At 40.5% G+C, this 23,111-nt stretch overlaps 1 protein-coding gene across 1 annotated transcript in view; it reads left to right on the top strand.

Moving 5' to 3' along the window:
- The window catches only part of AFF1 (ALF transcription elongation factor 1), a 200,712-nt gene that overhangs the window by 156,319 nt on the left and 21,282 nt on the right, over window positions 1-23,111 (top strand). Inside the window, 4 exon segments of the mRNA XM_024764212.1 lie at window positions 9,757-9,811; window positions 9,937-9,974; window positions 12,201-12,357; window positions 17,660-18,598. Of these exon segments, the coding sequence (XP_024619980.1) occupies window positions 9,757-9,811; window positions 9,937-9,974; window positions 12,201-12,357; window positions 17,660-18,598 (1,189 nt within the window).

Genomic DNA, 23,111 nt, shown 5'->3' with positions numbered 1-23,111 from the left:
GTGATGGTTGATAGTAAAGCTGTTTAGACCATAAGAGGCCCCGGCTGATGGTCTTTGGCGGGGGCAGCAAGGAAAGGGGAGCTGAGAGCATCCCACTTGGCAATAAGAACAGAAAGGAGGAGCTCCCTGAGGAATGAGCGGGTGGAAGCAGTGGCACCAAAGGGAGGAAGTGGCTGTGTCCCTGGGAAGTGTGTGTAGAGGAAGAAAGGCAGCTGGGTCTGATCTGGGCCCAGGCAGGCCAAAGCTGCAGCCTCCCACACCAACTTTCATCAGCTTTCCGACGAGGTAGTTGATAGGGATTCGGACCATTTTCTGTGACAATTTTGCTACTCAGAGAAATGGGTGGTTCTCCTGATTTAAGTGAGTTAAACCATTGAAGTCAGAGGTGCCTGCAAGTTTATATGCTCATATATTGTGACATATGTAGTGTTTTCTAGATAAAAACTATTGGTTTACCCTATATAAAATTACCTAGAGGGGGGAACTTCCCTGGTGGTGCAGTGGTTAAGAATCCGCCTGCCAGTGCAGGGGACACAGGTTTGAGCCTTGATCCGGAAAGATCCCACATGCCACGGAGCAACTAAGCCCCGTGCACCACAACTACTGAGCCTGCGTTCTAGAGCCAGTGAGCCGCAATTACTGAAGCCCTCGCGCCTAGAGCCCATGATCCGCAACAAGAGAAGCCACCGCAATGAGAAGCCCGCAACGAAGAGTGGTCACCGCTCGTCTCAACTAGAGAAAGCCCGTGCGTAGCAACGAAGAATCAACACAACCAAAAATAAAATAAATTAATTAAAAAAAATTCTCTTAAAAAATTATCTAGAGGGAATTCCCTGGCGGTCCAGTGGTTAGGATTCTGCGCTGTCACTGCTGGGGCCTGGGTTCGATCCCTGGTTGGGGAAATAATATCCTGCATGTCTGTGCAGTGTGACCAAATTAAAAAAAAAATTACCTAGGAAAGAATATTTGTTTTGATCCTAATAAACTTGGAGAAGGAATGAAAGTAGGGCCTAGTACAGGTGAAGAGGACAAGAGGGATAGAGAAAAGAAGGTAATACTGAGACTGGGTGGATACGAAGGGTTGTGTGTGGTGGGGCTGGTGGTATTGATAAGTGCCAAAATGAAATGTACCTATGGGAAAAAGAAATCACTTTTATGGAGCTTGGATGAAAGCAGTGTCCCAATTAATCTGTAGAGTACAGTCGTTGTTTCAGAGTTAGTATGGCACATCTCTTAGTGCTCGAAGGTTAATTTGATCTAGTGTCAGCATTAGGGTTCTTTGACAAGCAGTTAAACTGTTTGAATGTCACATAGAGTGGCAGGGAGATGGTCTAATGCACTTTGAATGTCAGGAAAGAAAATGTTAATTACAGGGTCATTTGTACTTCGGTTTTTAAAATCCGTATAGGTCTTACTGCTTTTTCTTTCAGAGTTACTAGTACTTGGGCCTCCTTACAGAAGCAGAGCAGTACATATAAAAGGGAAAAAGAGGGGCCTGGCTCTAGAGAATAAATAAACTGTGGAGAGTCTGTATTAACTCTCACATCTGTCCAGACTTGGGGGCAGGGGACGGTTAGCCAGCTCGTAGAGGATGTAGGTGTGAAAGAAATGTGCTAAATCTGTTACTTTTAATCTCTGTAGTTGAAGCTCTAGTTAATTATCAAATGATGAATTCTTTCTACCAGGTACCTCAGGGAAGTGATAAGCTAGGGATCCAGTGCTATTTGCCTCTAAGTTTGAGCGGGGGGAATGTTGGTTTAAGGGCTCCTAGCTTTGGAATCCTCTTCCTTTCCACGACTTGGGTCTGTTGAGTTCTCAGGGCAAAGTACCAAAGTATTTCCTTTTTCTGTACAGCTATTACGTCCTTCACGTGACTGTGGATAGTTCCCTTTCTGTACAGTCAAACACAGTGTCCTAATGTCAGTGCTCTTGCCAACCTCTCAAAAGGGATAATGTGTTAATGTTTTAGAAACTATAGAGCAGTTGATGGGCATTATTGTGGCTAACTTCCTTCTCCCTCCCATCCCCTACCCTAGCCCCAAACTGCCAAGTCCTTACTAGATGGTGCCCTCCTTTATGTTTCTTATTTTTGCTTCAGAAATCGTCACTACCTATTTAGACTAAGAGACAGAAATTAGCAGTTATAGCAATTTGGAATTTTTATTACTTACTTGGGAAGTTTCTTTTGAAATGAGGGAAGTATTTGGATGTGAAGATTGGGATTGTCCTGGAAGTGTGACGAGATGGAATGGTGCAAAGTTAATAAAGGCTGGGAAGAGTCTGATACCTTTTTAAATGAGCCTGAGTTTTCAACTTTTGCTCAAAGCATTATTTTAAATATCTTGCTAAAAAACTAAGGAAGACCCAGTCTATCAGTTTACTGCAGTATAAAATCATCGCATCAGGACAAGTGTCAGCTGAAATGTCCGAGAATTAAGTCTGAAGAAATGCCTTGCTTGTTCGTTTAAATCATATTTGACCTAAGGAAAAAAGTTTTTTACTTTTCTAGGTAGTTCTTTTTGTCTTATTTTTAAAAGTTGTGCTAGATGCAAACTACTATATATAGAATGGATAAATAACAAAGTCTTACTGTATAGCACAGAGCACTATATTCAATATCCTGTGATAAACCATAATGGAAAAGAGTATAAAAAAGAATGTGTATTGTGTGTGTGTGTGTGTGTATAACTGAATCATTTTGCTCTACAGCAGAAGTTAACACAACAATTATAAATCAACTATAATTTTTTTTAAAAAGTGCTATATGAAGGTGTCTTACCTGGGATCTTTATTTCAATTGACAGCTCTGACTTAAAGTGCTGTTTGCTGATAAATGTATGGTTGAAGTAGCAGAGCTCACCCTAATGGGCAAAACTTATAAATTATTTGTCCTTGAGATTATACCCCTATCCCTTATTAACAGTTCTTCAGCTCCTCTGAAAACAAGTAACAAACATTTGTGCTGGTCAGTAATACATTTGTAGGTCTACATTAAACCTTCAGCTTCTCAGAATGTAAATGGAGATCTTGTTGTTAATAATAATTCTCAGTTCTCAAATATCTGGCATTGCTGGAAAAAGATACACTTTATTTTCACTCCAAACTTAACAAGTGATTGTGAATCCAAAGTTATTGGTATTCATAACTATTTTATTAATCTAGATATAGAAGGAAATGTTCTGTTTGTTTTCAAGAGAAAAAGTAGAGGGTGTAAAATGAAAGAGAATAAGGAATATAGCTGTTTTTTTTTGTTTTTTTTTAGTGAGTTACTATTAGCCATGCTATGGAGAAATGAGAATTTGTAATATTGGATATTGAAGAAATTTTCATGCTTAGGTAAAAGCAAACAAATGGTCATTATGTGCAATGTTTAATCTGCTTATTTCAGAATTACAGTTACTAGGACACATTAAATCAATATTTAGAATATGCTGAAACTCCCAAATGCAGAATCACCTCCTTTCATGGTAGAATTATAGTCTTTTGGAATAGTCAGTTTAATTCTTGGGGTTCTGGCTTTAGGAGACAATATTCTAGGATCCCTTGCAGGACAATATTTAACTTAACACTGTATACAAATTTATGCCGTAAACTTGCATAATATTGAAGGGATATTTTGGTGAGGCTATGAAATGAAGCATGTTTTAAATAATTATAAAAATACTGCTAAGGTGCTGGAAGATCATCTTCTTCAAAGTATTCCTCTTGGAGCTATATATATTTCTTAAATGATGGCTTGAACTACTCTGGGAGCACCCCTTTAGGATAACATATACTTCCATGATTCGTCTTAGACCAAAGGTCAAATAAAATGGACAAGAAGAATAAATTTATCAAGTGCCTGGTTTATAATAAGTAAGTGTTACGTAAATGGGTTTGCTTATGTTCTACATAAGAAAAGTCATTCTCATCGTTCTTTAACATGCTTTGACCCCAGTTATATAAATATTGGCCTCTGGGCTGGATGCCAGGCTATTTGGAGATACTTCCAAAAATTGCTTCCACTCATCCATTCAGTACATAATTATTAAATACACGCTGTGTGCCCAGTGCTGATTTAGGTACTTGGGGAAATAGCAGCCAGTGAGACAAAGTCCTTGTCTTCCATGCCTTGTAACTCAATGCGGGTGGCATGTAATACAAACTAGGTGATGTGACAGAGACAGGCTTGAGGAAGCAGGGTTGTTTTTTTTTTTTGGGTGGTGTTGATACTTCTGGGAGGCTCAGGAAAGGTCCCTCGGAGAAGGTGACATTTGATCTGGAGCCTGAATGACGAGAGGGAGGCAGATAATACTTGCCACCTTTAAAGGACCTTGATGGGCTACAGGCTCTGAAGACATTTGAAAACTGCTAGGGAGTAATTCTTATTGGAAGTGACTGCTTTGAAGTATTCGTTTGCATTTGGAAAACATGGTTTTAAGGGTGTCCTTAAGAGTCTATTTAAGTCTCATTTTTAATCACGCTGCTCATTTACTACAGTAAGTGACCCCAGATTAATTTAAGCATAGATTGAAAAATTGAGCAAGATGTGTTTATTAGCCCTGAAAGCAGTTGGTACATTCCCCCCACTCGGGGTTGCTGGGTTTCTAAAGCAGCAAGGTGTTGTTTACTTGCACAAGAATTCATATTCTCCCCGTCCATTCCCACCCCTTTCATCCACCCTGCAGAGGCCTCCAAGGCCCTCTATAGCCTACCTCTCCACCTCCTCTCCTATACCCCCCAACACACACACACACACACACACACACACACACACACACACACACACACACACACACACACACACATATATATTCTGGCCACATTGGCCTCTTTGCTCTTTTCTGTGCCTTAATCACCCTCCCCATTTCCTGCATTGTGCTCCCTCCTCCTTTCAGGTCCCTCCTTGTATGTCATCCCCTTATCAGTACAGTCTTCCCTAACTACCCTAACCAGAAGAACAACCCACACCCATCCTTTCTCTTTTATGCTTACTTCCCCCTCCCTAGGTTTCTTACCCATTGAGAAAGAATATAGTTTGGTTATTTATCTCCCTCCCCTAGACTCTGAGTGCACAAGAGCAGGGGTTTCTGTCTGCTTAGAGTTGTATCTGTAAAGTCTAGAGCAGGGCCTGGCATATAGTAAGTACTCAGGATAAATGTAGAAGGAAAAACATTGCACATAAACTTGGTTAAATACCTATAAACAATGTTTAATAGAAATATAATTTTCAGCAATAATTTTTCTAGATTTTCTTTCTAGTTGTCCAGTATGTCATCTTATACTAGTACCTTATTTATCGTACTTAATGATTTAATCTTATTTATTAACTTTAACTTTTCCCTCATTTATACTCTTGTGATTTTTCTAATCTTCACTTCATCCATGGAGTTTAAATAATCTTTCATACCTTTGGCTGCAATTTTTGCCTTATCAACTGCTCGGTCATTTACTACAGTGAATCATGTACCAAGTCACTTTTCCCTCTGCACTGTTAGTCCACCATCTCCCGTAGACAGTCTCCACATGAATTTGAATTCTGCCAAGTGCTGTCACCATTTGGAGAGTCCCCCTTGTATGTTGTGTTATAAGGGATTAAGGTCTGCTTTTTCATTTTTAAAAATTTATTGTATGCGGAGCCCTCTTTCTAACTCGTCACTTCCCATCATCTCCTACAAAAAGCATTTGCAGTCCATATTTCTGCCCTGTATCAAAAAAGGAAAGTATAGGCTTTCCTGGTGGCGCAGTGGTTGAGAGTCCACCTGTCGATGCAGGGGACACGGGTTCATGCCCCGGTCCGGAAAGATCCCACATGCCGCGGAGCTTGCGCCTCCGGAGCCTGTGCTCCACAACGGGAGAGGCCACAGCAGTGAGGGGCCCGCGTACCGCAAAAAAAAAAAAAAGGAAAGTACGTTCTCACATGCTCATTAGTGGTTTCTGAAAAGTAGGTATCAGTTTATTTGCCATTTTGAGCACATCTAATACCAGGGTTGTGACTATTAACTGCAAGTTAAGTACCATGAGCTTGCCTTCACTTGCTCTTTTCCAAATAAAAGGTATGGCCCGGTCATAGGAAACGTTAAGCTAAGAAATCAGTGTATTGAAATAGTTTTGGAGTTCTGAATTGAGATGTTACAGAATATTGGCAGTTGAAGCTCTGGGTAAGCCCAGTACGAAGGAGGAATGGAAGAGCAATAAAGGCTTGTCTGGTGTGTCTTCACACAGTAACAACTGGGCTCTGAGTCGCTGAAGCGTGCCTGCTGGAACCTGTGTGCAGCTCTTTCAGCTTTGCAGAACAGCTGTCTGAAGAATGCATTTGTACAAAGGGGTTTGAGGATTGTTTGTAACCTTTAAGTAAGAAGTTTACCTAACTGACAATGTAAAATGTGAAACCTACACGATAGTTCAAAGAGTTGCTTTACCTGAGCATTTGTCTCCTTTTGAACAGTGCCAAGCTAAGCCATATGGTGCCATATGCTTCGAAATAACTGGTTTGCTTGGAGTTTGGAAATGAAATTAGTTATTTAACCAGTTTAAACAGTATATAAAGTTTAAAGTTCATTTACTTTCATAGGAGAAAAATAGTGTATTCATTTTATTCCAGCAGTATAGTTCCTGTTTTCTTTTAAACCAGAGTCTTTCTCTCAGTGGGTTCTGGAACTTAGATTTCATTCCCTCAGTTAGGTTTTCTAACCACTGGTCCTATATTGGCCAGAGCAAGGAGATGGTATCTGATGGAACGGCTTTTGCATGCAGGCTCTAGCATATACCAGCTTCATGATCTTAGGCCAGTTAGGTGGCTGTTCTGAGCTGTTTCCTCATCCTTAGAATGTGAGGGGTTGATCAGAGTCAGCCCATGGGGTTATGAGTAAAAGCAATGCCTGTTAAGTTCAGATTGCATAAAGGGCACAGCTATGTGGTACTGTCACTTATTCAGCAAAAGGGATGCTGTGCATTCAGCCAGCTTCTTAGGGTACCTGCCAAGTTCTAGATAAAGAAAATATGAAGCCAAAAATGACTTGATCCTGCTTCAGAAAAGCTTACAGTTGAATATGTCCCTTGGGTCTTATGTTTCTTGACCTAGGTTTTATTGGTATAAATGAGACTAGATCTAAGAGATTTGCTTCTCTTTTAGTGGGGGCAAAGGGGGTCACCTAGATGTGCTGCAATTTGTCATCTTGACATTGAAAGACCGGTCTATTATATATAGAATATAATATATGAAGTATAGTGTAGTAATTTAGTGATGTGCTTGGCTTCAAATATAATTATATGTGGCACAGTAGGGGGGTTTTTAGCAACTGATCCATTTAAACATAAAACCTTTACCTGTCATCAGATTACAAATTTCCCAACTATACAGATCCTTTTTAAAAAAAAAAAATTGTGATGGCAATTATGATTAATTTTCTGTATTAACAAAACTTGGTTAAGGTTTTTTTGTTGTTTTTTTTAAAATAAATTGCCCCATTTTTTGATGTTCAGAATAAGGGGTTTCTTTATTTTTTTGGCTGCATTGGGACTTCATTGCTGCATGCAGCCTTTCTCTAGTTGCAGCAAGTGGGGGCTACTCTTCGTTGCAGTGCACGGGCTTCTTGTTGCAGTGCACGGGCTTCTCATTGCAGTGGCTTCTCGTGGAGCACGGGCTCTAGGCGTGTGGGCTTCAGTAGTTACAGCATGTGGGCTCAGTAGTTGTGGCACGTGGGCCCTAGAGTGTGCGGGCTTCAGTAGTTGCGGTGCATGGGTTCAGTAGTTGTGGCTCACAGGCTCTAGAGTGCAGGCTCAGTAGTTGTGGCACTTGGGCTTATGTGCTCCGCAGCATGTGGGATCTTCCCGGACCAGGGCTCGAACCCATGTCCCCTGCATTGGCAGGCAGATTCTTAACCACTGTGCCACCAGGGAAGCCCTGGGACAGCATTTTTATGGTCCCTTCTATTCCCTAAGAGCAAGTGGAGCTAAAAGTCAGAACATATACTTTCTGAACATATCTCATATATTTTCTCACTTGAGGAGAGTATATGTACGGAAACTGGGCATTCAGTAGCTAAGCAAACAACTTACAAGGTATTTAGTAGTCCGCTGCGTGCAACAGGAAGTGTGTTTGAATTACATGATCACTGCTGTTTCAGGAAATTAAGGCAAATCAGCTTTATACAAAACAAACCCAGTTACTAAGAAATAAAGAGGTCCATTTACTGTGGTTTTGTTGTTGGTGGTTAACATGGAATATACTTTGCCAGATTTGTTTTATCTGGTTGTATTATACCTAACATTTATTCCAAAGATATATCTTTTGCTTGCGTGTATCCCAGCCAAGGCATTTTTAGCAGTAAACCTGTTGAGTGACTTCTTCTTGTACACCATTAAGATTGCTGCCGCCAAGTTGTACATCCAAAGGCTGTGTCTTCTAGCCTTGATAAAATAGTTTAGCTTCTACTAGATACATGTTGAGCAAGATCTACATTTACAAGTAGCTAACAGTTTTTATTTTTTAAAAGAAACTTATCACAAGGTGTTTTTAGTGCATTTGTTGGTGAAAATAAGTCCTTGGCAGAATTACAACATTGCATGTAGGCGGTCTTTTTGAAAGAGCCAAGTTTTACCGTTTATTTTCACTAGAAAATATAGTGATTTTTACCATGGATTCCCAAAATAATAATGCCTGCTTACTTTAGTGGCAGGTAGTGGGTTTGCAATAAAAATCGTTGGTCAGAATATTGAAGAGGTATTTTCAGAAATACTGAAGGATTGTAACTTCTTAATATAATTTGCTTTTTGGAACATCAGTAATACTCAAGCAGATTTTTTTTTTTCCAATTTCACTTATAATATTTCCTCAAAGAGTCATGCCTGTAAATTTTGGGGGATGTCGGGGGGAGCAATTACAGATTCATTCCTTTGATGTTGGATATCTCCAGGAAAAAGTAAAGGGGAGGGGGTAGGGAAGGGGCTAAGATTTGAGTAAACAAAGTACAGATTGGAAAATGTTTGCTTTTAATATTTAGGTTCATCGTAAACTTGAATGCCTAGAGAGAAGTATTAATATAACTTTGTGGACATGAACTGAGTTTTTATTTTTACCTGAATGATAGCAGGAAGGTTAAACATTTTTTAGACAACAGTATTATTTGTATTACTACTCTTTTCACGGATTAGTGTTCAAGCACCCAGAAGAAGATATTTGTGTGTGTGAAAAAGTTCAATATTAATAATGTCTTTGGACAAAAACGTAACATAACTGCACTGTTTGGTGACAGTTGTATTTTTATGTATTTATTTAATTCATATATAGCACTTTTTAAGTGCCTGGCACTGTTCTAAGTACTTTACAGATATTCATCCAATATTAACTCATTTAATGGTTAATCATTTATTCGAGTTGTTAGAGACCATAGAAGAAAATGATTTGAGGGTATTGTATATTTTTCTATTTTATTTATTTTTGTTGTTGTTTCTTCTGTTTGTGTGGACCTGGGACCCTTAGTCTCAGGGCTGGCAACAAATCACTTGCAGAACTTGTAGTTCTGCTTTTAATGCTCAGAACGTGTGAAAGACTCAGTTTTGAAATGATAAGGAGTTTGGACTGAACTAGTTTCTGTGTTAAAATTGTAAAACTTAACATTTCCAAGAAAATAAAGCATTTGATGAATAAATAAAAGTTATACCTGTCCCACCCCTCTTTTGTTTCATTAAGCATATTTTTTATGTTTACATGCTAAAAGAAGTTGTTAGACGTTATTTTAAATTCTACAGTGTCTCTATCCCTGCCTGTTCTAGCATGCTCAAAGATGACCTTCAGCTCAGTGACAGTGAGGACAGTGACAGCGATCAAGTAAGTTCTGTACACCCCACAGTACCAGGAATTCATTTAAATCCATGTAACATTTCTGAGCCGCTTATCCTAACCTGTTTTTTGTTTTTTTCCTGGTCCTTCTTCCCCTTATTGTGAATGCCTAGACCCCAGAGAAGCCTCCGTCCGCATCTGCACCTCCAAGGTACTGTGTCTGGGTTTCTCCCCATCTGTACAAAATGTTTGCTTTTTTCTACCAAATGGGGAAGTTACAGCCTTATTTAGTATTTTCATAGCTTCTTCATGGGAGAAGGAGATGGATGATCATAGTTAAAGAAAGTACCTGTTTAATATTTTGGAAGCTTAAATCAGCCCTAGAGAGGTTGTTAACTCTATGAAAGAGAGTCCCTGCGTCCACCTAAATCTTTAGTCAGTTTTGTATGTGTAAAATTTGAGCATTTAAAATAAGCTTAAATCACTTTCATCAGTATTATGTAACCAGTATTTGAAAAGTGATACTGAAGAGCTCAGTGTTTTTATGAAAGTGACAGATTTGCTCTGTTTTCAAAAATTAAAGCTGAATTATTTCTAGTAATTGTTTTCCATAGTGCCTGTCTTCATAGGTATATGAATTTTCTAATTGTTTCAGTTGCTTTAAAAGATGACCTGCAGGGGACTTCCCTGGTGGTCCAGTGGTTGAGACTCCACGCTCCCAATGCAGGGGACCTGGGTTCGATCCCTGGTCAGGGAACTAGATCCCACATGCTGCAACTAAAATATCCCACATGCTGCAACTAATAAAAAAAAAAAAAGACGACCTGCAGTACATTTTGGTATGATGGAAAATGGCACTGTTTCCACTTTGTAAACAGCTTAGCCATATTTTAGAAAATGTAATGCTTTCGTTTTTAGAAATGGAAACAATGTGAACTACCTTTATTTACCATTTCTTCTGGTACTGAATTTAATGATTTAATATGCCAATACCTGTCCTCCGTGGACAAAGAGTTAAATTACCCTGTAGTTGTTTTACTCCCTTGAGATGTGGTCATCCATTTTGAGACAAGCTCAGCACTAAAAACCTTGCTCTCATATAGCTGAGGTTATAGTTAATGTGGAGGAAGATCACACATAATTATGTGAGGTCTTAAGGATTCATAAGCTCTGCTTATTTATATCCCATTTTGTTCAGTAATTCCCATTTTGTTCAGTAATTCCTGGTGGCTTGTAACGACTTAGAAAATATGACAAAGTAACCTAACTGAAAAGTGGAGGAGGGAATAAAAGGAAAAAAAAAAGGGGGGGGGTGATAATTAGAGGCAGGAATAATACTGAAAGTATATCTCTTTTTGACCATCACTTGGTTTAAGCTCTTCAGCTACCACAAATTTGACATGAGAAAATTCTGTTTTTGTATAGTGTTTGTTTTAAAATTGTCTCAACTAGTCACTTTATTATCTAATAAATTTTTGTTATTCTAATATAGTTAATAAATTTATTATCTTGAAAATGTTTTGGGTAGATTTGGAGGCTTTCACGATTATAGTTATTGATTTACTGCTGTGGCTAATTCCATCTAGGGCAAGGTTTTAAGATACGCTTTGAAATTCTCTATGTGTCCAGCAGTGTGATCACTTGTGTGTTTTCTCACAAGCCTAGAGTTATTGCCCTAGCCTGAAAACTTGAAGTAGTTATTCTCTACTTCAGCTGATATTTGGGCGTGATCCTAAGCCACTCATAAAGAACGGCCCATTTTATCATTCTGCCCAAGAAGTGTGAGTGGATTGCCTGTGGGGTCACTTTCCAAAGGAACCCCATTTGTGTTCAGCAGTCTCTGACTTCTCTACAGTTGGTTCTCATATGGAGAATAGAGAAAGACTTTAATGGATTGGCTGTTCTTTTATAAATTAACTCCTTTGGGTTTTATATTGCAGGTGTCAGCAAAGTTAAAGGGTCAGAAAGTCAAGGTTTTAGGCTTTGTGGGCCATAAAGTCTGTGTTGCAGCTATTCAACTCTGCTTTTGTAGTACAGAAGCAGACACAGACAATGCATAAAATACTGGGTGTGAATGTGTTCCAACAAAACTTTATTTGGAAAAGCAGGCAGCCAGCTCAGGCCATGGTTTGTCCACGCCTGATTTGAAGCACCCCGCATCTCACTTACAATTTACATAGTTCGCAGTGTTCTTCAGAAAAATTCCCCAGGCTTCTTTTATGCAGTTACCTAGTGAGCTGTTGCAAGGCTTTTTCACTGAGTTTTGAGCCACCATGGGCCTTGCTTGCGCTCAACTGGCTGCCATGGTCATTTAGTACTGCTAGGTAATCTTTGAGGCCCCTTCTTTCGAGTAGCAGAAAAATGGGCAAAGAAGGAAGGGAGTCGGGAGGGAAGGAATCCACCTCGCGTGGGTCTTTGACTCTCGCTTGCTCCGCAGCGCTCCGCAGGCGCTGCCGGCAGCCGCGGCCTCAGCGCATTCCAGCAGCGCAGAGTCGGAGAGCACCAGCGACTCTGACAGCTCCTCGGACTCGGAGAGCGAGAGCAGCTCCAGTGACAGCGAGGAGAACGAGCCTCGAGAAGCCCCGGCTCCCGAGGTACTACTGGTCTGCTCCGGGCCGTCTTGGGAGCGCAGTCGACCCCCGGTGGCCCGGGCTGCCTGAGGGGCTCCGTCCTGGGGGCGGCGCTTTCCGGCCGCCATGCACGCTGCTGGCTATTCCTGTTTACTTGTTTCTTGGCGTTGGGCTGTGGAACTTTGGGAGAGATGTCTTCTCGCCTGTTGAAAATGATAGGTTCTTCCCTGTTGCTGCCAGAGCTGTTTTGAAGAGCAACTCACTGAGAATATGTACACCCCATTTTCTTTTCCCTTCTTTCGAGAAAAAAATCCAAAAAAACAAAAATCGTTTTCAGTAGGCTGCCATTTTAATATTAATGAGAAAGCTTTTTGAAATTTTAGGAATGCATGAATTAAATCAAAAGGAGACAGCCTGATTTAGCAAAGGGCAGGAACGTGAACTAGAAATAAGCCGTAAGAGGTTCTATTTTTGAATCACTAAAAGCCATGCATTAAATTGATGGCGATGTAATTTTGCCAGGGCCGTGTTTCTTGATTCCACTGTCCCACGTAAAATAGGAATAGTGCTTACCTGTCACCCACCCTTGGGAGATATTGTAAAGATAAACAGAAGAGACTGAAAATCTCAAGTGCTAAATGTATCTGGAGAACTTACGCTATTTACTGGATTGTTGAACAAAACTAATGTAGTAACAACTAACAGGGTTGCCAAATGTCTTCAAAACTTAGAGTAGCAGGGTAAAATGTTTGCTGGGGAAGACATTTTTAGTGAACTAGACAAGCTTATATAGAGAAAACTATTCTCTGTATTTAGGTAGGAATCCCAGGAAATGAGATTTTCTGATTAAGAAAGCGTTAAAGTTTTCAGTATTTGTCTCTGTTGTTTAGAAAGCAAGGCCACTGCACTAGAGTATTAAATTAACCAAATCCATCTGGAGATGACGTAGTGAGACTGAGGAGCCATGTCCGAGGGCAAGGGAGGATGAGGAAAATACCTGAGTATCATTTTGTTGTTGCTGTTGTTAGATATGAGTTTATGTCTGGCACACAGTAAGTGCTCAGTAATTATTTTTGGAGTGAATAAACATAGATCAGCATTAGCTGCACTTGAAGTGCCTTTCAGATTTTAGAAGCTACTCTGTGTATTTCTGGGGGCTCTCTGTTTTCTCCTGAGATACTAATTGCTGTTGAAGTAATTTTTCTATGCCCCAGGGAAAAGGGTACCGACTATGCTCTACAGAGAAATTGTGTGCTTGTTCATGTTACTGTTCATAAGATCTTTGCTTTATGTCTCACCCTTATTCACTAAGAAAAATCTGCATGCTTGTTTGGTTACTGATATAAGCAAGAGAATCCAATTAAATCAAAATTCAATTCAAATAAAATGGAAATGGCACAGACTTGGCTGAATAATTAAAACTTGAAAGAAAAATTTAGCCTAGTGTTTGTTTTAATGAAGCAGTTATATCTTGTTGCTCACGAGGTTATTGAATAGAATAGATGTAGAGACTCTTAGATGAAAAATGATGTTCCCGTCATACTTTGCTTTTTAAAATCACTTTCCTAAATAGGCTCATATTTGTGTATTTGTGTTAATGTGAAAATCTAGACTTGAGTATGGTTTTGTTGGTTATGTACCAAGGCTTGACTTCCTCAGGCATATTTTTGTCTTTGTCTAGATTTTAAACCTTTCATTTTTCCCAAAGTTATTTAACAACCTTTCTTTCCTTTTAAAATAAATACCTGCATTATTGTAAATCTTTGTTAGTTGAGCGTTACGTGAATTCCATAATAGGTCATAGTTACTAGTTTTAACTTTCTCACCCTTTTCTTTATTCTATTTTTAATGCTGAGGAATTTGCTCCTTAAGTCTCCATTTAAAATTCATTTGACGAAGTTGTCCAGTGACCTTATGAGACCTGAAATGTTATATGTGTGCCAATGGGCTGGTGGTGAACTTGGGGAAAAACCACTTTCAGTCTCTTCTTTATAGTGAGTCAGCATGTAAATCTCAGCTTTTCAGTATATATGGGACGTATCGCCCTTTTACAGCTTAAGTAAAGTTCAGGGGAAAATGATTCTATTCTGTTATTCAGGGATCTGCTTAGTTTTCTAATCTATTCATTGTCTAATTCTTTGGTAGTAAACAACTGTGGTCGATTATCTACTAAGATCTTGGCACTTTCTTCATAAATTACATAATGTAACCATCAACCCTAGAAGGTCGGGAGCTTTCTTTTCACCTGTAAGGAAGTAGCAGCACTAAGATTGAAACCCATAGCCGTTTAACTCAGAAGCCATTTTTTTTTCCTACTACATCATGCTACTTCTCTCTTTCTTTTTTTTCTTTTCTCTTAAGTTTTGGAGTTGTACTCCCTCACAACAACTATGATGTTTTACAAAAATTTTTTAAAAAAAAAAAAAAAAAACCAAAAAAAAAAAAGACATATGTTGTGCATAGCTCAAAACTTTTTTTTCAAAATCATTCTAGAATACACGAACTTTTGCCAATTCAAGAAGCTAGGAGAAGTAAAGAGACATACAGTCAAACATTTATTAAGATGCTCATATATTTTTGCACCTCCTCTGTGCAGTGTCTGGGTTGATCCAGCACTGGGAGGCTGAGGGTGGGGCATGGGGAAAGGCTGAGGAAGAAATGAAAGTCCAAACGTTGATCCTCTCCAGCACTTACACTCTTAAAATTCATCTTAAAATCTGTTTTTTATCAATCCCTCATGTAAAACTTTCCCCCATCCCAGCACCCAAATAATACCTAACCTTAAAGGAATTCTATCTATTTTACATCTTTGTAGTAGGAATACAAAAAGGATCACCCCTACCCTTTCCTCTTGTCTGGGCACACCAACTCAGTTTTACCCTGCAATTGGGCCATAGGCCTCCCTTCTGGACATTTTCAGTACCGCAGTAGAAGAAAATATGTTTTATTTCTGTAACCAGGACATTCCTTTAGGGACTACTAAATGTATCTTAAACTGCCCTGTTTTGGGGTGTGGGGGGGAGAAGCGGCTGTTATTTATACCAGGAATGACCTTCCCTTTTGGTTAATGTGTAGGTACTCTTCTATAGAGCAAGAGTGTCACTGATTGCAGTGCAGTTGTCAGCGTAGCCCTGGCGAAAGATCTCTATACCTTTCCAGAGAAAGGGTTTGAAGTATTTGGTTCCTGAGGTGATTGATAAGTGATACATCATTTTTTTTTTTTTAATTTTTATTTAGGTATAATTGCTTTACAGTCTTGTGTTAGCTTCTACTGTACAGCAAAGTGAATCAGCCATATGTATACATATATCCCCTTTTTTTTGGATTTCCTTCCCATTTAGGTCACCACAGAGCATTGAGTAGAGTTTCCTGTGCTATACAGTAGGTTCTCATTAGTTATCTATTTTATACATAGGATCAATAGTGTTTATATATCAATCCCAGTCTCCCAGTATATAAATGATACATCTTAATGCCTTGTTCCCAATCATTTAACCATTAGAACTACCACGCCCTCAAGTCTTTCAAGAAATAATGTCTGACAAGTAGGTAGGTATGGTGTGCTAATCTTTTCTCTACCCTAAACAACCATCCTGTTTTGTTAGAATATTGAATGCAGTTTTAGATTATGTGGGACTTTGTCAGAGTAGTTTCCTTCTTCCCTCTCTCCCTGCTCTGAAATTCAAATGAGAGCATGGGGATAGAGTTGATATAAGTGGAGGGAGCTACAAAGAAGGTATGTTGTCTTAAGCAGGGAAAAAACAAAAAAAAAACAAAAACCCCACAATTCTGTAGCCCTCTTTCTGGCCAAAGTATGATCCTACCTAGTTCCTTAGAGTTCCTCTTAGTTCTCTTTTGTTACAATTACACAAAGCCTAGTCTAGCTACCTGATCGTTTTATTACCTAACCTTTTCCTGGCCCCAAAGCCTTTACGTTATATCCACATATCTTAAACGTATTACGTTTGCGTGTTTTTATAGAATTGAATTGTTTGGGATATTCCACTTCGGAAAATTGTTAGCAGTCTTCCCTATATCATCCACTTACTGGAGCGAGCTCCTTACTCAATAATCTAATCAGTTAATCCCATGTGAGATATCTTTGATTAACTTGCTGTTGTGTTGTGGAAATGATTTAGTCATTTATACAAACCACCTGTCAGAAAGGATCTTAAAAGCATGAAGCATGCCAGTGACATACTGTCCTTTTTTTTAAAAAAAGTAATCATTACTTACTTTATTAAGGCATGAATATTTTCCCAAATAGCATAAAATCTGTAGGTACAGTAATACACCCATGAAAAAGCCCAAATAAATATCTCATGTACACCACTGTGTGCAAGACATAATAGTAGAATTTGGAGATAAAGATGTCCTCATCATTGTTTTAATAAGATCTAATATCCCATTTGGAGAGAGAGAGTGCAATGCATCAATAGTCAGTTAGCAACAAAGATTTTAACAAGATATCTCCTGTTAAGATAACAGGAGAAGTCAGGGACTTCTGTTTATTTGCCAAGTGAGTTTCACAGATAATCAGTATAATCTCACTGCTCTTAATTGTGTGCTCTGGAGCCTCCCTGTGTTTCTTAGAAAAATAGGTGCTATTTCAGAGACTGCTTGTAACAGGAGACTTCATGTTTGATTTTTAAAGAATTCAAGTGGGACTAACGGCTGGCAAATGTGACCTCACTTGGTTCTTTTTACCCAGTTGTAAAATTTGAAAATCAGAAGACAGTGTATCTGTGATAAACTGAAAGCTGTGTCATGTATTAATATTTTTAAGTGAATAAGAGAAATGAAATCGTCTTGAAGAAAGTCATTTTCAATTGACAAGTACATCAAAAAAGGGATAAAGCGTGAAACCCATCCATAATCACTAAGACTTATTCATTGACCTTCTTCTGAAAATCCTTGATGAAAAGATTCTTTTTAGTCTTCATTTTTCCCTATCATTTTCTGACAGAATAGTTCACAAGCCAAAATGTGAAAATTCTGTTTAAATTATATGGTAATTACCAGTGGAACAAAATATTTATTACACAGATTTCTCCGCAGTTGCCAGTGGTCTACATTGGTCAGTATGTAATGGTCTGTTATTAGTGTCAGCCACAGCAAAATTCCTGTAGCATGAAAAAATTGGAAGATTGTTTTAAGAGTTAATTGTTATAGAATTTGACCTATAATTAGAGGGGGGTCAAAAGGACCTGAATTCTTAGGTTTGGAGTGATTGCATCTCCTGGCCAGTCCTGTAGGATTGGGTGACTAACCCAGAAGAGTATCATTATTGGTCAATTAACCCTATCTTCTTTTTCCTTGTTTGTAGCCCGAACCTCCGACAACAAACAAATGGCAGCTGGACAACTGGCTGACCAAAGTCAGCCAGCCCGCACCGCCCGCCGAGGCCCCGGGCAGCGCCGTGCCCCCGGCCCGGCACCCGGACAGTAAAGGCAAGGGTGGCGACGGCGCCACCGGAGGTCACGAGCGCTCGGAGTCCAAAGAGCCTCCCCTCAAAAGCTCCAGCAAAGCCCCCCGGGTGCCTTCCGAAGGCCCCCATGCGGGCAAGAGGAGCTGTCAGAAGTCCCCTGCCCAACAGGAGCCCCCACAGAGGCAAACAGTGGGATCCAAACAACCCAAGAAGCCCGGCAAGGCCTCCGCCCCGGGGCATGCGGATGCGCATGCAGATGCGCGCACCAGTCTGCTGGTGGAGAGCGAGCCCGGACTTCCTCCCCAAGCCTCCAAAGACCAGCCTTCCAAAGACAAGCCCAAGGTGAAGACGAAAGGGCGGCCCCGTGCCGCAGAGAGCCGTGAGCCCAAGCCAGTGGCGCCCACCCCCAGCGAACGGAAGAAGCACAGGAGCGGCCCCCCGGCCCCCCCGAAGGCACCTCCGAAGGACGCGGCGGAGGACAGGAGCCCCGAGCACTTTGCCCTCGTCCCCCTGACCCAGAGCCAGGGCCCTGCCCGCAGTGGCGGCGCCAGGACTAGTGGCTGCCGACTGGCAGTTGTTGTCCAGGAGGACCGCCGCAAGGACAAACCCCTGGTGCCTTTGAGAGACACCAAGCTGCTCTCCCCGCTCAGGGACACTGCGTTCCCACAAAGCTTGATGGTGAAGATTACCCTGGACCTCCTCTCTCGGATACCCCAGCCTCCTGGGAAGGGCAGCCGCCCCAAGAAACCAGAAGACAAACAGCCCTCGGCAGCGAAGAAGGCAGATTCTGAGAAGAGAAGCTCAGAAAACTCAAGCAAGTTGGCCAAAAAGAGAAAGGTGAGTGGGAGGCTGACCTTCCTGTACAGTGTGGAACATACCTGCTGCGGGCTTGGGGCTGTCTTTGCCCCTTGATTTTAACCCTGAATCGTCTTAGAAGAGGCTGGAAATCTTTGGATTCCATGTTGCCTTTGCGACTATACCAGAGTTAGTCTTTCACTGCAGGTAAGTGTTGATAAATGCCAGATTGCTTTAAGTCTTGCTAGTTTGAAAAAAAGATGAGGCAGTCGTTGAAAAGGATATCTTGCTTTAGAATAATATAGCATTAAGGGTATGTTTTTATCTATTGTGATAATATTGGTATTTACCACCTGGCTCATTAGGTTTTGCCCTAGAAATTAAAACCTTACATGAACTGAAATGTGAATTCTGAATTACTGACAGGAGTGCTATATACTAAATTTTACTCCTGTAGTTTGATCATTTTGATACTGATATTATGTCCATGTTTTAACTCATGGCCACCTAACACCTCATTAATTTGAAACCACCAGATTTAGAATTTGTGACTCCTGTTAATTTTTACTAATGAGCAGAGCATTATGAAAAAAAGAAGTTTAGAGCTATTATAGAGATGGTTAGGGCATCTTTTTGGGTGATATAGGCTGTTATGGTACATTGTGAAGTATTGAAATCTGTCATTTATCATGGTATTTGGAAGCTTCACTTAAGGAATGAACATAGTAAAATAATAATAATAATCCCTGCATTATTTAAGACCCTTGTTACTTGGACATATACACTATTTTGAACAGTCTCCTTTCGATCTTTATTCTGAATTATTGAGCTCTTGATATATATTTTTTTGCTGCTTCTTGATGGTGAAAGATTAGTGAGTTTTCCCCGCAGTGGCATTCCCAAGCCAACCTACCCAGGATTCAGAGTGAAAGGCACAAGAAGGGCCAACTCTTGCCTGCTGAGAAGGAATATAAACAGTCTTATAAATACATAAAAAACTCTTACTCAGTTGTGGAAGTTGAGCTAAGAATAACAAGGACAAAAAGATCATGAAGACTGCTGTCGTGTCTGATTTGACTGATTACTCCACTAGGTTAAAAATATAATGTGACTCTACCAAATAGTAAAGGGCGACAGTTTCTGGAGCGCCTTGTCGAATGAGACTTGAGGGTGTGTATTGCCACCATAATTGCAGCGGGCAAGTCCAGTGGGGTGGGATCAAGTGCCAATTGGCAGTGCTGTTTCAGCTAGAAGAGGGTGTATTCTGGTTCCTGATAACTTTGGCTCAGCGACCATGACTCATGGGTGCAGCCGCTCCGCAGCATGTGGGATCTTCCTGGACCGGGGCATGAACCCGTGTTCCCTGCATCGGCAGGTGGACTCTCAACCACTGTGCCACCAGGGAAGCCCAGTTTTCTTTTCTTTTCTTTTTTTCTTTCTTTCTTTCTTTCTGCATTGGGTCTCCATTGCTGTGCGTGGGTTCTCTCTAGTTGCACCGAGCGGGGTCTACTCTTTGTTGCGGTGCACGGGCTTCTCATTGCGGTGGTTTCTCTTGTTGTGGAGCATGGGCTCTAAGTGCGCAGGCTTCAGTAGTTGTGGCACATGGGCTTAGTTGCTCCGCGGCAAGTGGGATCTTCCCGGACCAGGGATTGAACCCGTGTCTCCTGCATTGGCAGGCGGATTCTTAACCACTGCACCACCAGGGAAGTCCTTGGTAACTTTTAAAACAATGTGTGCCTGTAAGAGTTGTAAAACTTTATGGAGAAAATTGTGATGGACCAGGCTAGGAAAAGGTGCCTGCATCTAATATACCCGAGAAATCTTGAAAAATATACTTTTTTTCATGATGTGTGTTTTATTTTATTTTGTACATATGTATATATCACATCATCTTTTTAAAGTTAATTTTTATTGGAGTTTAGTTGCTTTACAATGTTGTGTTAATTTCTACTATACAGCAAAGTGAATCAGCTCTATGTATATAAATATCCTCTCTTTTTTGGATTTACTTCCCATTTAGGTCACCACAGAGCACTGAGTAGAGTTCCCTGAGCTATACAGTAGGTTCTCATTAGTTACCTATTTTATATGTAGAATCAATAGCAAAAATACACTCTTTTACCTCCTCCTGGGGAATCTTTTGTCACCTGTCCCCCAGCTACCCTAATACTATCTAGTCTCCACTGCTGACCTTCTGCATCAGCTGGAGTGGGGAGAGGGGAGAAGCTAGCTTCTAAAGCGCTTAATAACTGGGGGTAAATGTTGGAAATTGGAGGCTCCCCAGACAGTTGTCAGACCAGTCCATCCTCCAATGCAAATCTAGAAGCGCTGCTTGCAACTCCAGAAAGGGAAATTCAGCTGTCCCTGTTGAGTATATGAACTGTGCCCTCTGAAAGCCATTTTTCCAGCCCTTGGCTGAGCTCTCCTAGGGCAGCCTATTTATCTTTCTGTTCAAAGGATGGAGAAATAATGACTGCCTCATCTTAGGCAAGTCCATGCTTGCCTTAAAGCTCTGGCAGGCAGCTGAGAGATCTGGCTCTGGGAACAGCCTGCCTCCCTGCTGTGGGACTGACAGGATCAGGGGCTGAACCAGTGGTTCCAAACCCTGGCTGCACATTCCGGTCCCCTGGGGAACCCTCAGTACTGGTGGCAGGATGTGTGCCACCCCCCAGCGCCACATTCCCATTGTTATTTTCTAACTCCTCGGGTGATCCTAACGCCTAAGGCTCTGGAGCAGAACCTTGTTACCAGGCCAGGATTGTATAAAGCTAGTGTTTTGGACCAAGAAATCTCTTCAGTGTGGTGCATTTAGACATCATGGATCTAGACAACCAGGAATTCCTGGCCTGAAATATGTCACTGGTTAGAAACATTACTTAGGAGCTTTCAGATAAATATAAACATCAGCCAACAGTATAGCTCTTTCATGATCAGAGAACTGTGTGTCATTGGTTTTGCTTCCTGCTGGATTCCAGGTGGTGGTATTAATACTGAACATCATAACCTCAGGTTCTCTCTGAGAGGGGCAGGTCCCCCTTTCTTGTCAGGACCCTGACTCTACTTGCTCAGGGTACCTTTGGCCACCACCCTTGGACAAGCGGGGCAGCTCTGTGGGCAGCCCAGGTCTCTCTTTAAGCTTAGGTGCTCTCCCCCAAATTTGGATAGTGAAGACTTGTACATTTCCTTCATATTGAGTGTGAACGCTAGAAAAAACTCCACGAGAATATAGTGAGAGCCGTTGAATAATGTTCCTGCTCCTTGGCATTAGTGGGATTTATTTAAAGGTTCATCCCTCTCTTGGCACAAAGTTTAACAAATATTTTCAGAGGGTTAACAAACCCTTAAAGCCATTTTAGACTCAGAAGTGTGAGAAAATGATCATAAAGAGTTAGAGAACACGGGAACATGGGGAGGGGGAAGGGTAAGCTGGGACGAAGTGACAGAGTGGCATGGACATATATACACTACCAAATGTAAAATAGACAGCTAGTGGGAAGCAGCTGCATAGCACAGGGAGATCAGCTTGGTGCTTTGTGACCATCTAGAGGGGTGGGATAGGGAGGGTGGGAGGGAGATGCAAGAGGGAAGAGATACGGGGATATGTGTATATGTATAGCTGATTCACTTTGTTATAAAGCAGAAACTAACACACCATTGTAAAGCAGTTATACTCCAATAAAGATGTTAAAAAAAAGGATTCCATTATGAAGATTAAATATTCCCCCCAAATCTCTCCTTATATATTAAAAAACATATTTTTTAAGCCTGAAAAAAAAAAGAGTTAATAGTTGTTAATAGCTGTGATGAAGCCATCAAATGTGGCACCTATAGAAATGTACCTATATATTTTTTTCCCCCTTTTTCTTTTTTTTCTTCTACTTTAAAGGAGTGGGTTGGGGACAATTCATGAGAAAAAAGAGAAAATTGTGAGGGTAAATAGACATTAACTCACATGGTACTCCTTACATAAACTACAGAATTTCTTCAACCTGATTACAGTTTAGAATTTAAAATAGAACTTATATTTTCTTTTATATAATTTTTAAGCTTTATTATTCCAGACTTGGAAGAAAAGTTGAAGCTGAGAAGCACAAGATAATATACAATCAGGGCAGTGCAAATGAGAAGATTCTAAAAGCACACCAAACATGCATAGAGCTAAGCATTGCTCTCGGTGCTTTCTTAGATAACCTCATTTCATTCAGTCACCTTATAGATGTCTTTCAAATAAAATGCTAGACTGTCTCAACAGTCGTTTAGACAGATAACAGAACTGGGAGGTTACATTCATTCAGGTCTTTCCCTTTTTATAAATAACTGCTTTACGGACCAAGAAGCTTGGACACTTTTGGACAAACATTTCAGTGCCATCGTTTATGTGTGTTTTGAGGAGTGGGGAGGGAAGTTATGGGATCTGGTGGGAAAATGTGCATTTTTATTGCTTGATGGTTAGTTCAGACCTTCCCAAGATCTGACTGTTTTCTCTTGGGTTGTTTCTCCAGATCAACATTCCCAGTTAGTATCCTTCAAAATCAAGGGTTTGAAAAGTCATCCC

The sequence above is a fragment of the Neophocaena asiaeorientalis genome, unplaced genomic scaffold, assembly GCF_003031525.2.
Source record: "Neophocaena asiaeorientalis asiaeorientalis breed wild unplaced genomic scaffold, Neophocaena_asiaeorientalis_V1.1 scaffold296, whole genome shotgun sequence".
Lineage (NCBI taxonomy): Eukaryota > Metazoa > Chordata > Mammalia > Artiodactyla > Phocoenidae > Neophocaena > Neophocaena asiaeorientalis.
This window is presented reverse-complemented; position numbering and strand designations above follow the sequence as displayed.